Genomic DNA, 14,980 nt, shown 5'->3' with positions numbered 1-14,980 from the left:
AAAGAAGACATTTTCTCAAGGGGAATGAGAGAAACAGAGGGGTGGGAACGTGTTTTGTGAAGGTCCACACACACTGTTCACCATTTGGGCTCCTTACAAGCTCTGTTATCAGGCTGAATCACTATTAAAACAAGTCTTTGTGTGACTCCGCTCTGGCCGCGTTGTTGGCCGTAGTGGGTGCGCTCCCAGCCCCTTTGTTCCCATGTAGGTAAACTCTAACCAGGCTTAGGAACGCTCCCCTCTGTAGGGAGACGCCTCCTCCAAATCCCACCTTCTGCTTCAAGCGGCAGCGGTCCGGGGGAGGGGATCGCGTCCCGCCTGTGGAGGCAGTGGGGAAGGAAACAGCCACTGACCAATAAGGGGAACCGCCGTGTTGGCAGAAGGCTTAGGGCTGATAAATTCCATGGGTCTCAGATAACACATTCTGGAGACAACTCCCATTGTCACCGGCATAAAAGCGGTGCGGTGGGAGAGCAGGGCACTCTCCTGCCTCGGGATCTCGAGCCGCTGAGGTGCAGCTTAGTTTGGGTCCTTGCTCTTCCTCCCCATGGCCAGTTACAGCTTCAGGCAAACCAGCTCCTCCGTGGCGGGGGGGCCCGGCGCCTCCTCCCTCCGGTTCGGTGGCAGCTTCAGGGCCCCCAGCATCCACGGGGGATCTGGTGGCAGAGGTGTGTCCGTGTCCTCTGCCAGGTTTGTCTCCTCTGGCCTGGGAAGCGGCCTGGGGGGGGGCTATGGTGGAGGCAGCTTCAGCAGCAGCTTTAGCTATGGGAGTGGCCTGGGAGGCGATGGCCTCCTCTCAGGAAACGAAAAGGCGACCATGCAAAGCCTGAACGATCGCCTGGCCTCCTACCTGGAGAAAGTGCGTGCGCTGGAAGAGGCAAACTCTGACCTTGAAACCAAAATCCGAGACTGGTACCAAAAACAAGGACCAAGCCCAACCCGGGACTACAGTCCTTATTTCAAGACAATTGAGGACCTTCGAGACAAGGTAGGTGTTAATATTTACCAAAAATCGTCTTAGATTTCCACTTACAAAGGAAGTATGAAAACCCAAAAAGTTCCTTAGGGAACCCCTAGAAAGCACTGCAGGTCATGAGAAGGAGAGGGAGATGTACATGCAAGGAATGGGTGGGGGGGGAAAAAGTCAATATCAGTATTGAATTATCTGCTTTTTTAAATGCTAGCCAAGAGAAGGTACAAACCAGTCAGTGGGGGATGCCTGAGTACTGAACTCTGATAATGTTTGCCTTTAACAAAGCCTATGTTTATACACACGCATACACATATGACCAGTTAATGTATATATGACCATATATAAACTAATATATAATGAGAGCCAAGCAGTGACAGCAACCTGCGTGTCTCTGCAACCTCTCACCTGCCATAGAGATTGAAAACCCTCAGAGGCCCAGACACTGGGCCTGTTCACTGCTTTAACAATGAAAATAAAAATGAGTTAAGAATAATTTCTTTTTTTTACATTTCCCATACTTAACCTTGGAATCAAGTGAACTGAAACATTTGGCGTAGGAAAAAAAAGGAAACAGAAGACATGAAGTAATCAATCCCATATATAAATGCAGGATTTGCCCCAAGAGCCAATGGGTACCTGATAACAGATAGCTGAGGTGATACACACCCTGCATAACACGTAGCTGATTAACTATGTAAATAAATGAAAGAAAACTCGAGGTTTAGTTTTCCAAGTTCAGCCTGGAGTTCATGACCGCTCCCACACAGGTTGCTTCTCCTTGCTGCAACCCACCCACATTTGCTCCTGATTTAAAATCTGAGCTCTGCTGACAGCAGAACTGGCAATGGGATTTTCTCCTTTTAATTTTTTTTCCCTCCTTTCTTTCACTCCCTTTAGTTAGGGGAGGGAAAATGTTGTTCCAGCTGGTTTTGTGGATGACCTTTTGAGTTTTAGAAGTGGCAGGCATAGTGGCAGGCATGCTTTCCAAGTAAAACTGAACAGAGATTCCTTCTAAATAAAATTTCCTTCGGAAGCTTTCATGATGCATTAAAAGAATGAATAAACACAATCCTGGGTATTCTAGGAAATAAAAATGTGATCAAAGATGGTATCTCAAAGTCCTCTTCCTCTCAGCCAGCACCTAGTTTTGTTTCTTTGTCTCATTGTGGAACTTCTACCTAAAGCCACTTCATACACCAGACACAAGGATATGCCCAAAACACAATCCTGGCAGAAGTATGTGACGTGTTTGCTGTAGATCACTGATCCTTCCCTACACTTCTGTTTGCTGTAGCTACAGACGAAATAGACTCTTCACTCTTACCTGCAGAGCAGGGAAGCTGATAACAGTTGTTTCAGCCTCAGTAATGAGCTCTCGTTGTTTGCAGATCCTTGATGCCACCATCGATAACGCCAGGATTGTGCTGCAGATTGACAATGCCAGGCTGGCTGCAGATGACTTCAAAACCAAGTGAGTAATTTCAGAGAGGGAAGAGATCTCATGAGTAGGCAAAAATCCTTGTTGAACCAAAGGGCAGTGAAACAGGAGTGGAATGCCTGTAAAACCCCTGTATGAACCTTGGTTTCATCCTGTCCATGCAGTTCAACCCTTCATGTCTTTGCTAAGAGCACCATCTGCACCACTGAAAATTTTGCATAATGTGAAATATGTGGAGAAAGGTTTAATGCTTGATAACATTTGCTACACCATAAATCCTACAGACCCAGATACATTCATCCTGTGTTTCTTGTGAGCTGGTTAATCAGTGAACCTGAATGGGTTTGTTTTGCTTTTTTAAGGTTTGAAACTGAGCAAGGTCTTCGCATGAGCGTGGAGGCTGACATCAATGGCCTGCGCCGGGTCCTGGATGAGCTGACCCTGTCCAGAGCTGACCTGGAGCTGCAGATTGAAGGATTAAAGGAGGAACTGGCCTACCTAAAGAAAAACCATGAGGAGGTAAATCCCAAGAAATATGTTTTAAAATGGCACTGGAGAAACAGCCTGTGGAGATGTGGAGTCCCTCAGGATTGTCCTGGGCTCTGCAACAGTGAGGAAAAGATTTTTATGTAGACTGAGATCCCTCCTGCTGGTATCTCAGGGTGTCAGTCAGCCTTAGCCCTTGAAGAAAGAACAGAAGGTTCATAATGTTTTCAGTTTACAGTGGTACCCTCTTTTGTCTCCTCTGCCACTCCCCACAGGAGCTGAGTGCCCTGAGAGGGCAAGTAGCCGGTCAAATCAGTGTTGAACTGGACTCTGCTCCAGGCATTGACCTGTCCAAGATCCTGGCAGATATGAGGGACCAGTATGAACACATGGCTGAGAAGAACAGGAAGGATGCTGAGGCCTGGTTCCACAGCAAGGTAAAACCTGTCCATACCATACAAACACTAACCAAAAAATCCATGAAAGAAACAGCTATTAAAACACACAGAAAAATGCTGTGGCAGCCTTACGTCCCCCATATTTCTCACATAGTGTTTTCCCTGTCTCAGACCGAGGAGCTGAACCGTGAAGTCGCTGTTAACACCGAACAACTGCAGAGCAGCAAGTCCGAGGTCACTGACCTGAGACGCACCCTGCAAGGGCTGGAGATCGAGCTGCAGTCCCAGCTCAGCATGGTACATCAGAATTTGCACTGCCTGACTACCCCCCACTGGAAAGGGCCTGTGTTTCTCTCCCTACACAGAGCCCTGCAGTAGCAGCAACTTCTCCTGTCTGTGGTTTCCCCTGACAGAAAGCGGCGCTGGAAGGCACCTTGGCCGACACGGAAGCGCGTTACGGGGCGCAGCTGGCACAGATCCAGGGGCTGGTTGGCAGCATTGAGGCACAGCTGGCTGAGCTCCGAGCTGACATGGAGCGCCAGAACACCGAATATAAGATCCTCATGGATATCAAGACTCGGCTGGAGCAAGAGATTGCTACATACCGACAGCTCCTGGAAGGCCAGGAGTCCCAGTAAGAACCTTTTGCTCAGCCTCATAAGTCTGATCATGCCATGGTGCTCATTTGCCACAGCACCTTGGTAAACACAATTAAATACTCTTAGGGTTCTATAATTTTTAACAAACTGATTTTTCTGGACCATGGTGGAGCTAGAAATGTTATAGTTGCCATTGACATGAAGTGAGACCTCAAAGAGTTTCTAAACAGGAAGGGGAACTGATAAGCAGCACAGTAGATTAATTGCAACTAATAGTTGAAGCAATCAGCTGCATCACAGTCAGGAACAGTGCAGTTAATAATGTTTTACAGAATATAAAAATTAATAATGAATTCCCATAAACTCCCTGTTACCAGGTAGAGAACTTTTACTCGACAGGAATCAGTGTGGGAGGAAACACTGGGAAGAGAAGTGAAGGCAGTTACTGAGTGACTCCCACATGGGAGCACAGCTTGATCTCATCTCACACAGCCTCAAGGAGGAAAAAAATGAGGCAGGGGTTGAAAGGTTTTGATTTCCTCTATTCCTTCTTCTCCATAATGTCTTTTCCCAGTGCACTTGCTTAAAAATGTATTTCCTACAACAACGCCCTCTCCTTTGCTGAGAAGGAGCGCAGGGAGATAGGCATCTCTTCCCTGACTGCACACAGAATGTACCGGATTGATAGACAATTTGCTTTCATCCATCCTCATCTCGTGCAGCACTTGATGTATTAACTCTCCTTTCAACTGTTCTCTTTGTTCCACAGGATGTTTGGCTCCCTTTCGGGAACTGCCGGTAAGAATCCTTTCTCTTTCAAGAGAAGTTTTATTTTCTAAAATGAAATACACATAACTCTGGTAGTTGTGTCTGTTCTAGAAACTGGGGTCTGCATGATTTGTCACAGAAAAAAATAATAAGTAACAAATGATGTCTCTGGTTAGAATGGAACAAATTTCAGCCATTAAAAGATGTCAGACATCAGAAAAACATCTCACACTTTGCTACAGTAAAGGCTAAGTAAAGCACAAAACACTTAATCATTTCCCCAGATGAAAGGACATGGGAATTGAAGCTTGGCCAGCTCGGGGAAATTGCAGGAACATGCCAGTAAAACCTGCCTTGAGCTGTTAGAGGTCAATAGTGTCATAAAAGGGATGAGTCAAATCCCGGCGATGGAGAGAGAAAGTTCTGAGAGAAGGGAATGAGAGATGAGGCCCAAGCCAAGCTCAGTGCCCATCACAGAGCGGGCTGTGTGAGCTGGGCTTAAATAATTGCTGTTCTTTCTCTCCATGTTACTGCAGACAAAAGAGACAAGCTTGGAGATGGGAAACAGCACTGAAGGTCCTCCAAAGGTCATCTGCAAACAGAAAAAGCAGGCAGCACATGTGGATTGAGACAGAGAACTCACTCTGAACTGCTGGAAATGACTGTTAAAGCACAGAAGGTTCTTGGTCACACAAAGTTTAGGCAGATTCATTCACTTAGTGATGATTAGGATGCAAATTGGGTCAGCTTTGCAATTATTTCTATGTTTTGCATGTACTGAATTGCTGCATCTACTCAAATAAAGATGACATTCTTGGAACCTTCACTTCCTTGTGAAGTGATACTTGTGAAGTTACTGTGATATTTCACTGAAGTTTGGCTTTACTCAGGCAGGAATTAGTCAGCCTGCCGCCCCAAGAATGCTCACAGTGTGGGGAGCTTGTGCTCTATCCTGATTCTGGCTCCTGTTGCTGGCAGGAGCTTGGAATACAGAGGCAGCAGCATCCCCAGCCCCTCGGTGGGGGACACAAGAGTGGCCTGGGTTTCTCACTATGGTGGTGTGCTCTCTGCAGAGCAGGGTCAGTGGGATGGGAAGTGGTTCTGGAGAGCAGCAGGAGCTGGGAGATGTTTCATAGGGTAAAATACAAAGCTGTTAAACTGGCTCATAGATAACTCCTACAGGAGCACAGGGGTGAGTAGCAGTTGGGAGAATTCTTCACTTCCATTCCCCGTTCACGCAGAGCTTACAAACCTTTAGCACCAATTTCAGCCCCCTTACCTCTCATGCCATTAAAAGGATATTATCCTAACTGAAATTCCAAGTGGAATCACTTTCAGTTCCGACACCCAGAAATCAGTGATTTTATTTCCTACCATCCCTCTCCAAACCGACAGCCAAGGAAACTTCCCAGGGCTTGTGCTAAAAGCAAACCATGGCTCCAGCCCAACCAGCACCTTCCCAGCTCCTGCTGTTACCAGAGGCACAGTTTGCTCCACAGCCCAGGGAGAATGAAAATGGGGACATGCCCAGACAGAAAGTATCCCAACACTGCTCTCCCCCAAAGTGGATCAGTTTGCAGCCTGTGTTTCAGGGAGACATCATCAAATCCTTCAGCACTTCTCTCCTTGGCCCTGGGGAATGTCCATGATTCCTTGTTCACAACTAGATGTTCACAGCAGATTAATGGAGTGTTCACATGGCTCGGAGCACCCCAAGGCTCTGGACCTCCTCTCTCAAGGTGGGGCAATCCTCTTCAATCCAAAGGTACTGGTGCTTGGGTTTGGTTCAGCAGTGACTCAGGTGACAACGTGAGCTGTCACTACTGACACTGACAATCCCTGCTCAGCCTCTGGAATGGTGGCTTCACTGTGACAGGGGAAAACTGTGATAGCAGAGCAGAACAGTTATAAAAAGTAAGACACAGAGAAAGGGACAAGATGGGGAGAACAGGGGGAAAGATGGGCGGAACCAAAGAGAACAGTGGCCTGAGAGGCACACGGGGTGCAGGGCATCCTTCAGGAGCTCACCCATTTCTGTGGGGTTCACTTCTGGAAGAGCCAGAAGAAGAAGCTCTCGGGCATTTGGTACAGGCAGTTGCTGAGTGCAGACACATTAACACATGCTTTGTACCAAACTTACTCCCTACAACACCGAGACCTGGAAACCTCCCTAGATGAAAGAACAAACAACTCCAAACCCCATTCTCTGAGAGCAAGTTCATGTGACAAAACCAGTCAGGGTGGGAGGCCACTGGTGCAGATTTCTGGTTTTGTCCAGCTGCAGATGTGCAAGTCTGACAAGAAATTCTCATGCTCTAAGAATGCAAGCTGAATAAAAAACCTGAATTCTTGTTTTTATGCCTTAGTTTTAAATTTTTTTTATAATTTTATTTATAAATTTATTTATTTTCTCTTGTATCTGTAGGGCAAGGAAGGATTTCTGGTGAAATGTTTAATATAAACCACTCAGACACTATAATTTTAGAGTCTGGTTCAGAAAAAAAAAGTGTTTTCTAAAGGTATGTCATGTCTTCTCTGAGTGATGGTCTTATCACTCATAGAGTGATCACTGAGATGACAAACAAGCTGCTGCTTGACTGGAACTTGCTGTCCTGAGAGGAGGGGCTGGAGTGTGTCAGCTCCGTTAATCCCACAGCAGAGGTAACAAAAGAGTTTGTGCAGCACAGACATGTCAGGGAATGTCTTCCAGGAAAGCTCTGTGGGAGATGACAAACCAAGGAGTTGAGGTACCACAGGTACAATGCTGAGACTGTGCAAAGGATGAGTCTGTGTGTCAAGACATTGGAAAAGGAATCTCCAAGCAAAGGTAGTGAGACCAGAATAAAGGCATAAGCTTGAAAAAGGTTTTGTTTTTTTTTTACTTCAGCAGGTGATTGGCTTCTATTTCCTTGTACAGCCTGTAAGGAGAAAATGCTGTAGAAATAATTGTCTAAATTATTTTATGGGGCATGGTCTGTATTGACTGCTTGATTTATTTTGTTTCCCAATGGTAAATAGTCGACAGAAAGAAACAGCTTTTATCAGCTACCAGGTTTTTGTAAGCGTTCATCTGATACCGATCCAGCGTGATGCTTGGAGCATGTTAGAAAGCAGCAAGTGTGTTTCACCAGTGACCTTCCAAAGGAGTTATCAAGCCTGAGTGAAAGAAGGCTGAACGAAAATTCCCCAAAGTTTCCTACTAAATTTTGTGGTGTTTTCTAGAAGTGCTTTTGCTAGTTTGCTGGTTTTTTAGGTTTTTTTTAATGGAACATGATTTACTTATTGTGGGCTCTCTCTGTTGAACAGCTCCTGGCAGTGCACACACCTCAGGGCATTGACATTACAGGGGTCTTTAAGACAATTTTTTATCTTCAGGAGGGCTTGTCTGAACTTGTTTTCTGAGCCACCAGCCCTCGGAGACACAGGGATCTGGCAAGGTGCACAGACCATTAATCTGCCCAGCAGCAAAACAGAAGGGCTGTGGCAAAGGGCCAGGTTCAGTTTGAAACACGTTTCCAGAGTGGTGAACACCCAGCCTTGTGCTCTGCTCAGCCTGGAGTGAGTGGCCGTGCCCAGAGTCAGCCTGTAAGGGCACAGCACAGCTGGACTCTGTCATTTCTTCCCTCCCAAGTGCACATATCCAAGTGAAAAGGCTGCACATTCCCTGCGCCTGCATTAAGATCTCAACTGGAAATGTCAGAAATCCCCTTGGCTTATTCTAACGACTCCTGTGCACCTTGGGTTATCTGAAATCCCCATCCTGAGTTCTAAGGTCAGTTTCGGTACTGTCAAAACTGTGCTAAAAACAATGCTCTCCTTATGATGCTTTTAGCAAACATATCAGTTTTCTTCTTTAAGCTTTATTTGAAGTCCCTGTGTTGTACAGAGAACAGGGTGCTCTGCAAACTCCCGGCAACTGCCACACTCCTCACACACCCCATCCCCAGCAGGGCACACGGGCAGCTCATGCTTCCTCACACACCTCCCACATCTGCCTTCTCATGGTTGTGCAGTGCAAGCAGGGCTGGAGGACTGAACTCCTGAATTTCACTGGCAATTTATTAGCTCTCTAATCTATTTCTGTTTCAGACTCCCACTTTAAATGAAGGATTAAGGTGACCCCTCTAAGTGTTTCTCAAGCCTTATTTTTAAATATTACTCCATTTCCTAGTGCACATTGGCATTAAACACACGTATTGCTATCAGAACAGTGTTATCTTAAACCCATTCTCTTTACATTTTCCAAAGTAACAGGATCTTAGTCCTCCCACGTCTCCTCTTTTAACTGAGTTATTTCAGTCTTGTGTTACCCCTCTGGACTATTTCACAACCATTAATAAATGTACTGTGCCCACTCTCCCTTGCACACCAATGGATGCTGATTGTTCCTCACACAACACCATGAATAGATGCTTTTTGTATTAAAAATTTAGACTCCAAAATCTAAATTTTTAGTTCCAAGAAAAAATCAAGAATAAGAACATTTCAAATTCAATTCCAAAATTTTACAGGGAAAAAATACAGATAGAAAAGAAGGAATAACGGTGAGAGGAAGAGATGAGTATATTTTTCAACAAAAGGAGAATTTTGTTTCAACCTCATTTTTAGAAAAAGTTGATTTTCTGAATGTAGCCATGGTGAGCATTGTAAATAGGCAGGTGGGTGGGGCTGAACTCACTTTGTTTTTCCATTCTTAAATGTCAGAGAAGTAAACTCCAAGTTTCAGAACTATAGCCTGAAGAAAAAACATCATCTGATTCATGCCTTTTGTTTAATTAAAAAAGAAACCCCAAGCCCAAGCCCCTGCGATGTGCTGCCAGCACTGCTTGTCAGGAATGTCATCATAGTTGGCCTCACCTCTAGGGAGGAGGAATTTTGGAGGGAGGGCTGCAGTGGGGTTTGTCTCCCAACACCCAATGATGAGGGTATAAAAGAGGCACCAAGGCAGTGAAGGCACAGGCTCTCTTCTCTTGTCAGGCTGCATAACTGACCTTTGCTCCTTCTTGTGCCACAGCCATGGCCACGTCCTTCATGAGCTCTTCCTCCACCTGCGGGGGTGGCTTTGGGGGTGCCGGGGGCAGCTGCTCTCGCCTGTCCTCTGTGCGCACCGGAGGCACCTACCGGGCCCCGAGCATCCACGGCGGCTCCGGCGGCAGGGGCGTCTCCATCTCCTCGGCCAGGTACGTCTCCTCTGCAGGAGGAGGCTACGGCTTTGGGGGGGGCTATGGAGGAGGCTTTGGAGGGGGGGCAGCCTGCGGCTTTGGAGGGGGCTCTGGCTTTGGAGGGGGCTCTGGCTTTGGAGGTGGCGCAGGCTTTGGAGGTGGCGCAGGCTTCGGTGGAGGCTTTGACCTTGGTGGTGGCTTTGGTGGCGGCGATGGCCTTCTCTCTGGCAATGAGAAGATAACCATGCAGAACCTGAACGACCGGCTGGCTTCGTACCTGGACAAGGTACGAGCCCTGGAAGAGGCCAATTCAGATTTAGAAGTGAAAATCCGAGACTGGTACCAGAAACAAGCTCCCACCAGCCCCGCCCGTGACTACAGCAATTATTACAAGATAATTGAAGATCTCCGAGACAAGGTATGACATTTATCTGTAGAGGAGTTATAAGAAGGCAAGAGAATTATGGAACTGCATGTTCCATGTCTTTAAAATAAGATTGAATAATTACAAAAGAAATAATGAATTCCTCATCCCAAATACATAGAGGTCCTGAGCATTCTAACAGAAAAGAGTAGCCTCTTCTCAATTTAAACACCAAATATCTTATCCTGACCATGTGATGTTTGTTGAAATCAAAATTATTGCAGTAAAAGTTAGCAAAATGTGTTTAGAGTTATCAATACATTTATTCAGTAATCAAATAGTAAAGAATGTGACAGGTATGCCTCAAAGGCTGGAAAGATAATTCTTCTGGCTACAGATAAGATCAGATGTTGTACAAACATATTTCCCTATTATGGTTCTAATCCATGTTGCACAGAGTATCACAGCCCTCTGGTTTCCTCATGGGATGTGGATCAGATATTTCACCGTTATTCACAGGAACCTTTCTCTGTTTCTTAATTGTCAGATCCTTGCTGCTACCATTGACAATTCCCGGGTCATTTTGGAGATTGACAATGCCAGGCTGGCTGCCGATGACTTCAGACTGAAGTAAGTTCACCTGGAGCATATTTGTCTTCACTCTGCTTGTCTTCACTCTCTCAAGACAGGTTTTTCTTTAGTAACTTTGGATGCAAAAAACCCTGGCAAGCAGAATCAATTAATGAAGGACCAATTCAGAATATAAACCTGGCAGAACATGGTATTCAGATCACTGAGCTGTTTGCATAATCAGTTATAGCCCATGTCTTCATTTTTTTGTGATACTCAAATATTTTTAGTAGCCTGAATCACAGGAGAAAGAAGGCAGGAATAGGTGGGATTTTCACTTAGAAGGAACAGAGTGGCAGGAAGAGATTGCTGTGGGGCTGCAGCAGTTCTCTGCTGGAGTCTGAAATTTAGAGTAAGATGGGGCTTTTCCAGCTCCCAGCTCAGCAATACCTCAGATGATAAAGGTCCCTGTGCAGCTGCTTTCCCTGCAGCAATGTACCTGCAGGTTTCTATTTTCCCTCTTGTGTCCCAGGCAGCCATGGCCCATCTGTGCTTTCCTACACACCAAATCTGAGAGGACACTGTAAAACGCCTGTCCTGTGTGACAGTGTTTCTGTTGATGGTGATCATCATTATTAGGTGAAATGTCATGTCCTCCTCAGCAACAAAATCACACGGCACTGTCTGTGCTTCCTTATGTCATAACTGGATAGTGGAAAAAAACACCTTTACTGCTTTTACACTTCTAAATCTGTATGTTTTCATCTACAGCCCACTGTTCCTCCTATATGTGATAATTTTATAGCTCTGCTGAATACAAACTCAGACATGTTCCAGTGCTTGTTTCTTTTTGGAACTGCAGGTATGAGAACGAGCTGTTCCTGCGCCAGAGTGTGGAGTCCGACATCAATGGCCTGCGCCGGGTCCTGGATGAGCTGACCCTGTCCAGAGCTGACTTGGAGATGCAGATTGAGACACTGAAAGAGGAGCTGGCTTATATGAAGAAGAACCACGAAGAGGTGAGAGTCCTGACAGTGCAGAGAGGAGATCGCTTCCCTTTGAAATGTATCTCTTGTAAACGAAACATACGTGTAAGTCACATGTAAATAGGTGTGTCATGTGTGAGTACACAGACAGTAGGGAAGCTGGTGCAATGAGGGAGAAAATGTGATAAATGTTTTATGTGTGTTCCATCTGTGATACTTGATAGCATAGGTACTGCATACCACAGCAGGGATCGCTGGGGGCAGGAACAGTGCGAGAGGAGAGTGCCTGATCTTTCCGTGTCCTCTGCCTTCTGCCCCTGCAGGAAATGAAAGAGTACTCCAACCAGCTGAGTGGAACAGTCAACGTGGAAATGGATGCAGTTCCTGGCATCGACCTGACCAGAGTTCTTGCTGAGATGAGGGAACAGTATGAAGCTCTGGCTGAGAAGAACCGTAAGGATGCTGAGGCCTGGTTCTTCACTCAGGTACAGTCACACCAATGAACAGCACAGCAATGCACTGCTTCAGCATTACCGCCCCGGCAGGTCCCTACCTCCCTTTCTCAAAATAATTGGGTTTTTATCCATTTGTATGTGATTTTACACTTGTATTTCCTTTCAGACTGATGAACTGAACCGTGAAGTTGCCACCCACACCCAGCAGATACAGACCAGCAAGTCAGAGATCACGGAACTGCGCCGCACCATGCAGGGCCTGGAGATCGAGCTCCAGTCGCAGCTCAGCATGGTACGGAGCTACCCCGAGCACATCACAAGGCACTGCCTCACACTCTACCCTTCCTCCCTTGCTGTCTTGCCTCTCCTCGACTCCCCCTCTGTGGGACAAACTTCATTCTAACCTGTTCTGACATTATTCCTCTTTAGAAAGCTGGGCTGGAGGCCAACCTGCGGGACACGGAAGGCCGATACTGCGCACAGCTGGCTCAGATCCAGGCCCTCATCACCAGTGTGGAGGAGCAGCTGAGCGAGCTCCGCTGTGACATGGAGCGCCAGAACCAGGAGTACAAAATGCTCATGGACATCAAGAGTCGCCTGGAGCAGGAGATCGCCACGTACCGCCAGCTGCTGGAGGGCCAGGACTCACAGTATGTCACTCTGTCCAAGTCCTGATGAGCAGATAAGGGTAACAACACACTCTGTGGAGCGGCAGCTGGGGCTGCCAGGCTGACTCCAGAGTGCTGAGTCACACTCCCTGCACACACAGCCTTTGGAGCACTGGCAAAGCAGGGGCCTGGCAAACTCTCCGGCGCTGCCATAACTCAAGCTAAATCTGCACATCAATGGTGTGGAGGATTTGAAAACATAAATGCCAGCATTTTGACCAGGATCAATTACAAAAGGCACCAGGTCCCATATATATGTGTCACTTAATCCTCTGGTTGCATTGGAATTAGAGCCTTCAGCCTGAGACAACCTATAAAAACTTGCTCCCAGTATTTCTTTAGTTCCTGGTTTTCTCTATTTGTGCACAGAGGTGAAAATACCCATCCTCACACACCAGTACCCCCAGCTAGAAAAGAGCTTGGTACAGACCCCAGCTTACTTCAGTAAAATCTACATTTTTGTGCCCATTTCTCATATCTGATCTGTACATGGAATTACTTTTGATTTCTGAGGAGAAATCAGCTCCTTATATAGTTTCTAGAAGAGGCATTCTGAGGAAAGGAGCAGTATAAGGAGACACTTCAGGACAAAGAACTGGTCTGACCACTGTTCCCATTCCCCCTCAAGTATATAGAGGTGGATTTCAAAGCTGAAAGCACCTTAACGCCACCTCTAGTAACAACACACCTCAGAACCAGCTATTGAGAGCAGGTACATGAAACCCTGGCTGTCCACACAAATTCCTAAATGGTTCAATGGTTTCAGGGCACAGGGTCAGGAATGGTCATTAATCAAATATTTCTTTTCTACAGGTTGTCAGGACTGAACCCCAAGGATGGTAAGAAACATTTTTATTTAATGAGGGGCTGAAACAAACAGGCAAAATAGGATTAAATAAACCTTTTAGCCTTGGATTTCTTCTTACTACCACAGATTCCATTCTCCCCACAATGGCTATGTTCTGTATCATGTAGAAACAAAAACATAATACTTCATTTTATGTGCATTTTTGAAACCAATAGATATCCAAAACGATTGCATGAACTGCTCATGGGATTCTAAAATACCCAAATCTCCCCAAGATTCCTAAGTTCCTCTGCTGATTCACATAACATACAAGATACTTCCAAATCTATATGTGATGTGCACTCTTAGGTTTTTCTGGATGAGGACCAGGAGGGAAAGTGGATAAGATGTAAAGGCAGTTCTGCCTTGGATATGTGAAAGATCTTGTGAGGAAATGAGCAAACACAACCTCATTGTTCAGTTCCTCAGGCTCTTGGTGGGGCCTTTTCATTTTTTGTTCCCTATTTAATTTTTTATTCCCCCTACAACAGCATTTGGGAGCAGTGGAAGAGTTCGCTCTGGCATGGAAGAGGATGGAAAATCTGGTTCTACCCGTGACAGGAGATTCTAATACAGAAATACCAAATCCCCACATGGACCCAGTGCAGCCTCCACACTGGCTAATGCTGAGAGAAAGAGCCTTTCACTTCCCCAAATCACAAGAATGTATACAAGAATGTCTTTCCTTAGATTTGCTCTGCCTTTGTACGTGAGCATTGGCTCACTGGGTCGGAGATGCCAAACCTGTTTTCTGCTGGTGCTCTATTGTGTCCTAACAATAAAGTTTCTGTTCTGCTTCTGCAAATAAATCCAGTCTAATGGTGGTTTTTGGAGCCATTGTGGCACTGCCACACAGTCCATAGGCCCTCCCAGCATGGGCTGCTGGAACCCAACCAAGGGATACTCTGGGAATGCCAACAGCAATAACAACCATAACTATAAAAATAGTAATAAAGATGGTGATGAATGGACAGATAAAGTACCATTAGATTCTGCCAGCCACCTGAAGCTGGTATCAGTTAAAAACAGAGAAGATAACATAAAAAATCCTTAAGATCTTTGTTCTCAATTCCAAGGGCACAATGGGGTTGCAATTCCTGCACAAATAAAATGCACCTCTGAAAAACTGGTATTTTTCCATGTGTATATTTGTGTTCCTGCACTGCCAGCAGCACCAAGGCAAATTCCCTCAGCTCCTAAGGAAGCAGCAGGCACAGTCCAGGTGAAACAAATTACTCAGAGTTTGCTGTGACTGTTTTGGTTTTG

General features: G+C 45.9%; 2 protein-coding genes across 2 annotated transcripts; both read left to right on the top strand.

The window, feature by feature from the left end:
* Positions 1-307: 307 nt before the first annotated feature.
* LOC116435426 (keratin, type I cytoskeletal 19) lies at positions 308-5,488 on the top strand. Its single transcript, XM_032091763.1, has 8 exons — positions 308-988; positions 2,362-2,444; positions 2,774-2,930; positions 3,173-3,334; positions 3,467-3,592; positions 3,709-3,929; positions 4,664-4,692; positions 5,199-5,488. The coding sequence occupies exons 1-8, from the start codon at positions 548-550 to the stop codon at positions 5,234-5,236; spliced, it is 1,257 nt and encodes a 418-aa protein (XP_031947654.1). The 5' UTR covers positions 308-547; the 3' UTR covers positions 5,237-5,488.
* A 4,120-nt stretch (positions 5,489-9,608) lies between these two features.
* Positions 9,609-14,523, top strand: LOC116435420 (keratin, type I cytoskeletal 15-like). Its single transcript, XM_032091753.1, has 8 exons — positions 9,609-10,242; positions 10,736-10,818; positions 11,621-11,777; positions 12,068-12,229; positions 12,366-12,491; positions 12,629-12,849; positions 13,681-13,706; positions 14,206-14,523. Exons 1-8 carry the CDS (start codon positions 9,679-9,681, stop codon positions 14,283-14,285), a joined length of 1,419 nt encoding a protein of 472 aa, XP_031947644.1. The 5' UTR covers positions 9,609-9,678; the 3' UTR covers positions 14,286-14,523.
* The last annotated feature ends 457 nt before the right edge of the window (positions 14,524-14,980 follow it).

Source organism: Corvus moneduloides, chromosome 26 (assembly GCF_009650955.1).
Source record: "Corvus moneduloides isolate bCorMon1 chromosome 26, bCorMon1.pri, whole genome shotgun sequence".
NCBI classification, from domain to species: domain Eukaryota; kingdom Metazoa; phylum Chordata; class Aves; order Passeriformes; family Corvidae; genus Corvus; species Corvus moneduloides.
Note: the sequence above shows the minus strand (reverse complement) of the source record. Positions and strands in the feature narration are given on the sequence as shown.

Bases quoted from the DNA above. Each gene is read 5' to 3' on its own strand.
- LOC116435426 (XM_032091763.1), top strand. From the start codon at position 548: ATGGCCAGTTACAGCTTCAGGCAAACCAGCTCCTCCGTGGCGGGGGGG. The intron at 989-2,361 runs GTAGGTGTTAAT...CGTTGTTTGCAG, and splicing joins TTGAGGACCTTCGAGACAAG to ATCCTTGATGCCACCATCGA. The intron at 4,693-5,198 runs GTAAGAATCCTT...ATGTTACTGCAG, and splicing joins CTCCCTTTCGGGAACTGCCG to ACAAAAGAGACAAGCTTGGA.
- LOC116435420 (XM_032091753.1), top strand. From the start codon at position 9,679: ATGGCCACGTCCTTCATGAGCTCTTCCTCCACCTGCGGGGGTGGCTTT. The intron at 12,850-13,680 runs GTATGTCACTCT...TCTTTTCTACAG, and splicing joins CTGGAGGGCCAGGACTCACA to GTTGTCAGGACTGAACCCCA. The intron at 13,707-14,205 runs GTAAGAAACATT...CCCCTACAACAG, and splicing joins AGGACTGAACCCCAAGGATG to CATTTGGGAGCAGTGGAAGA.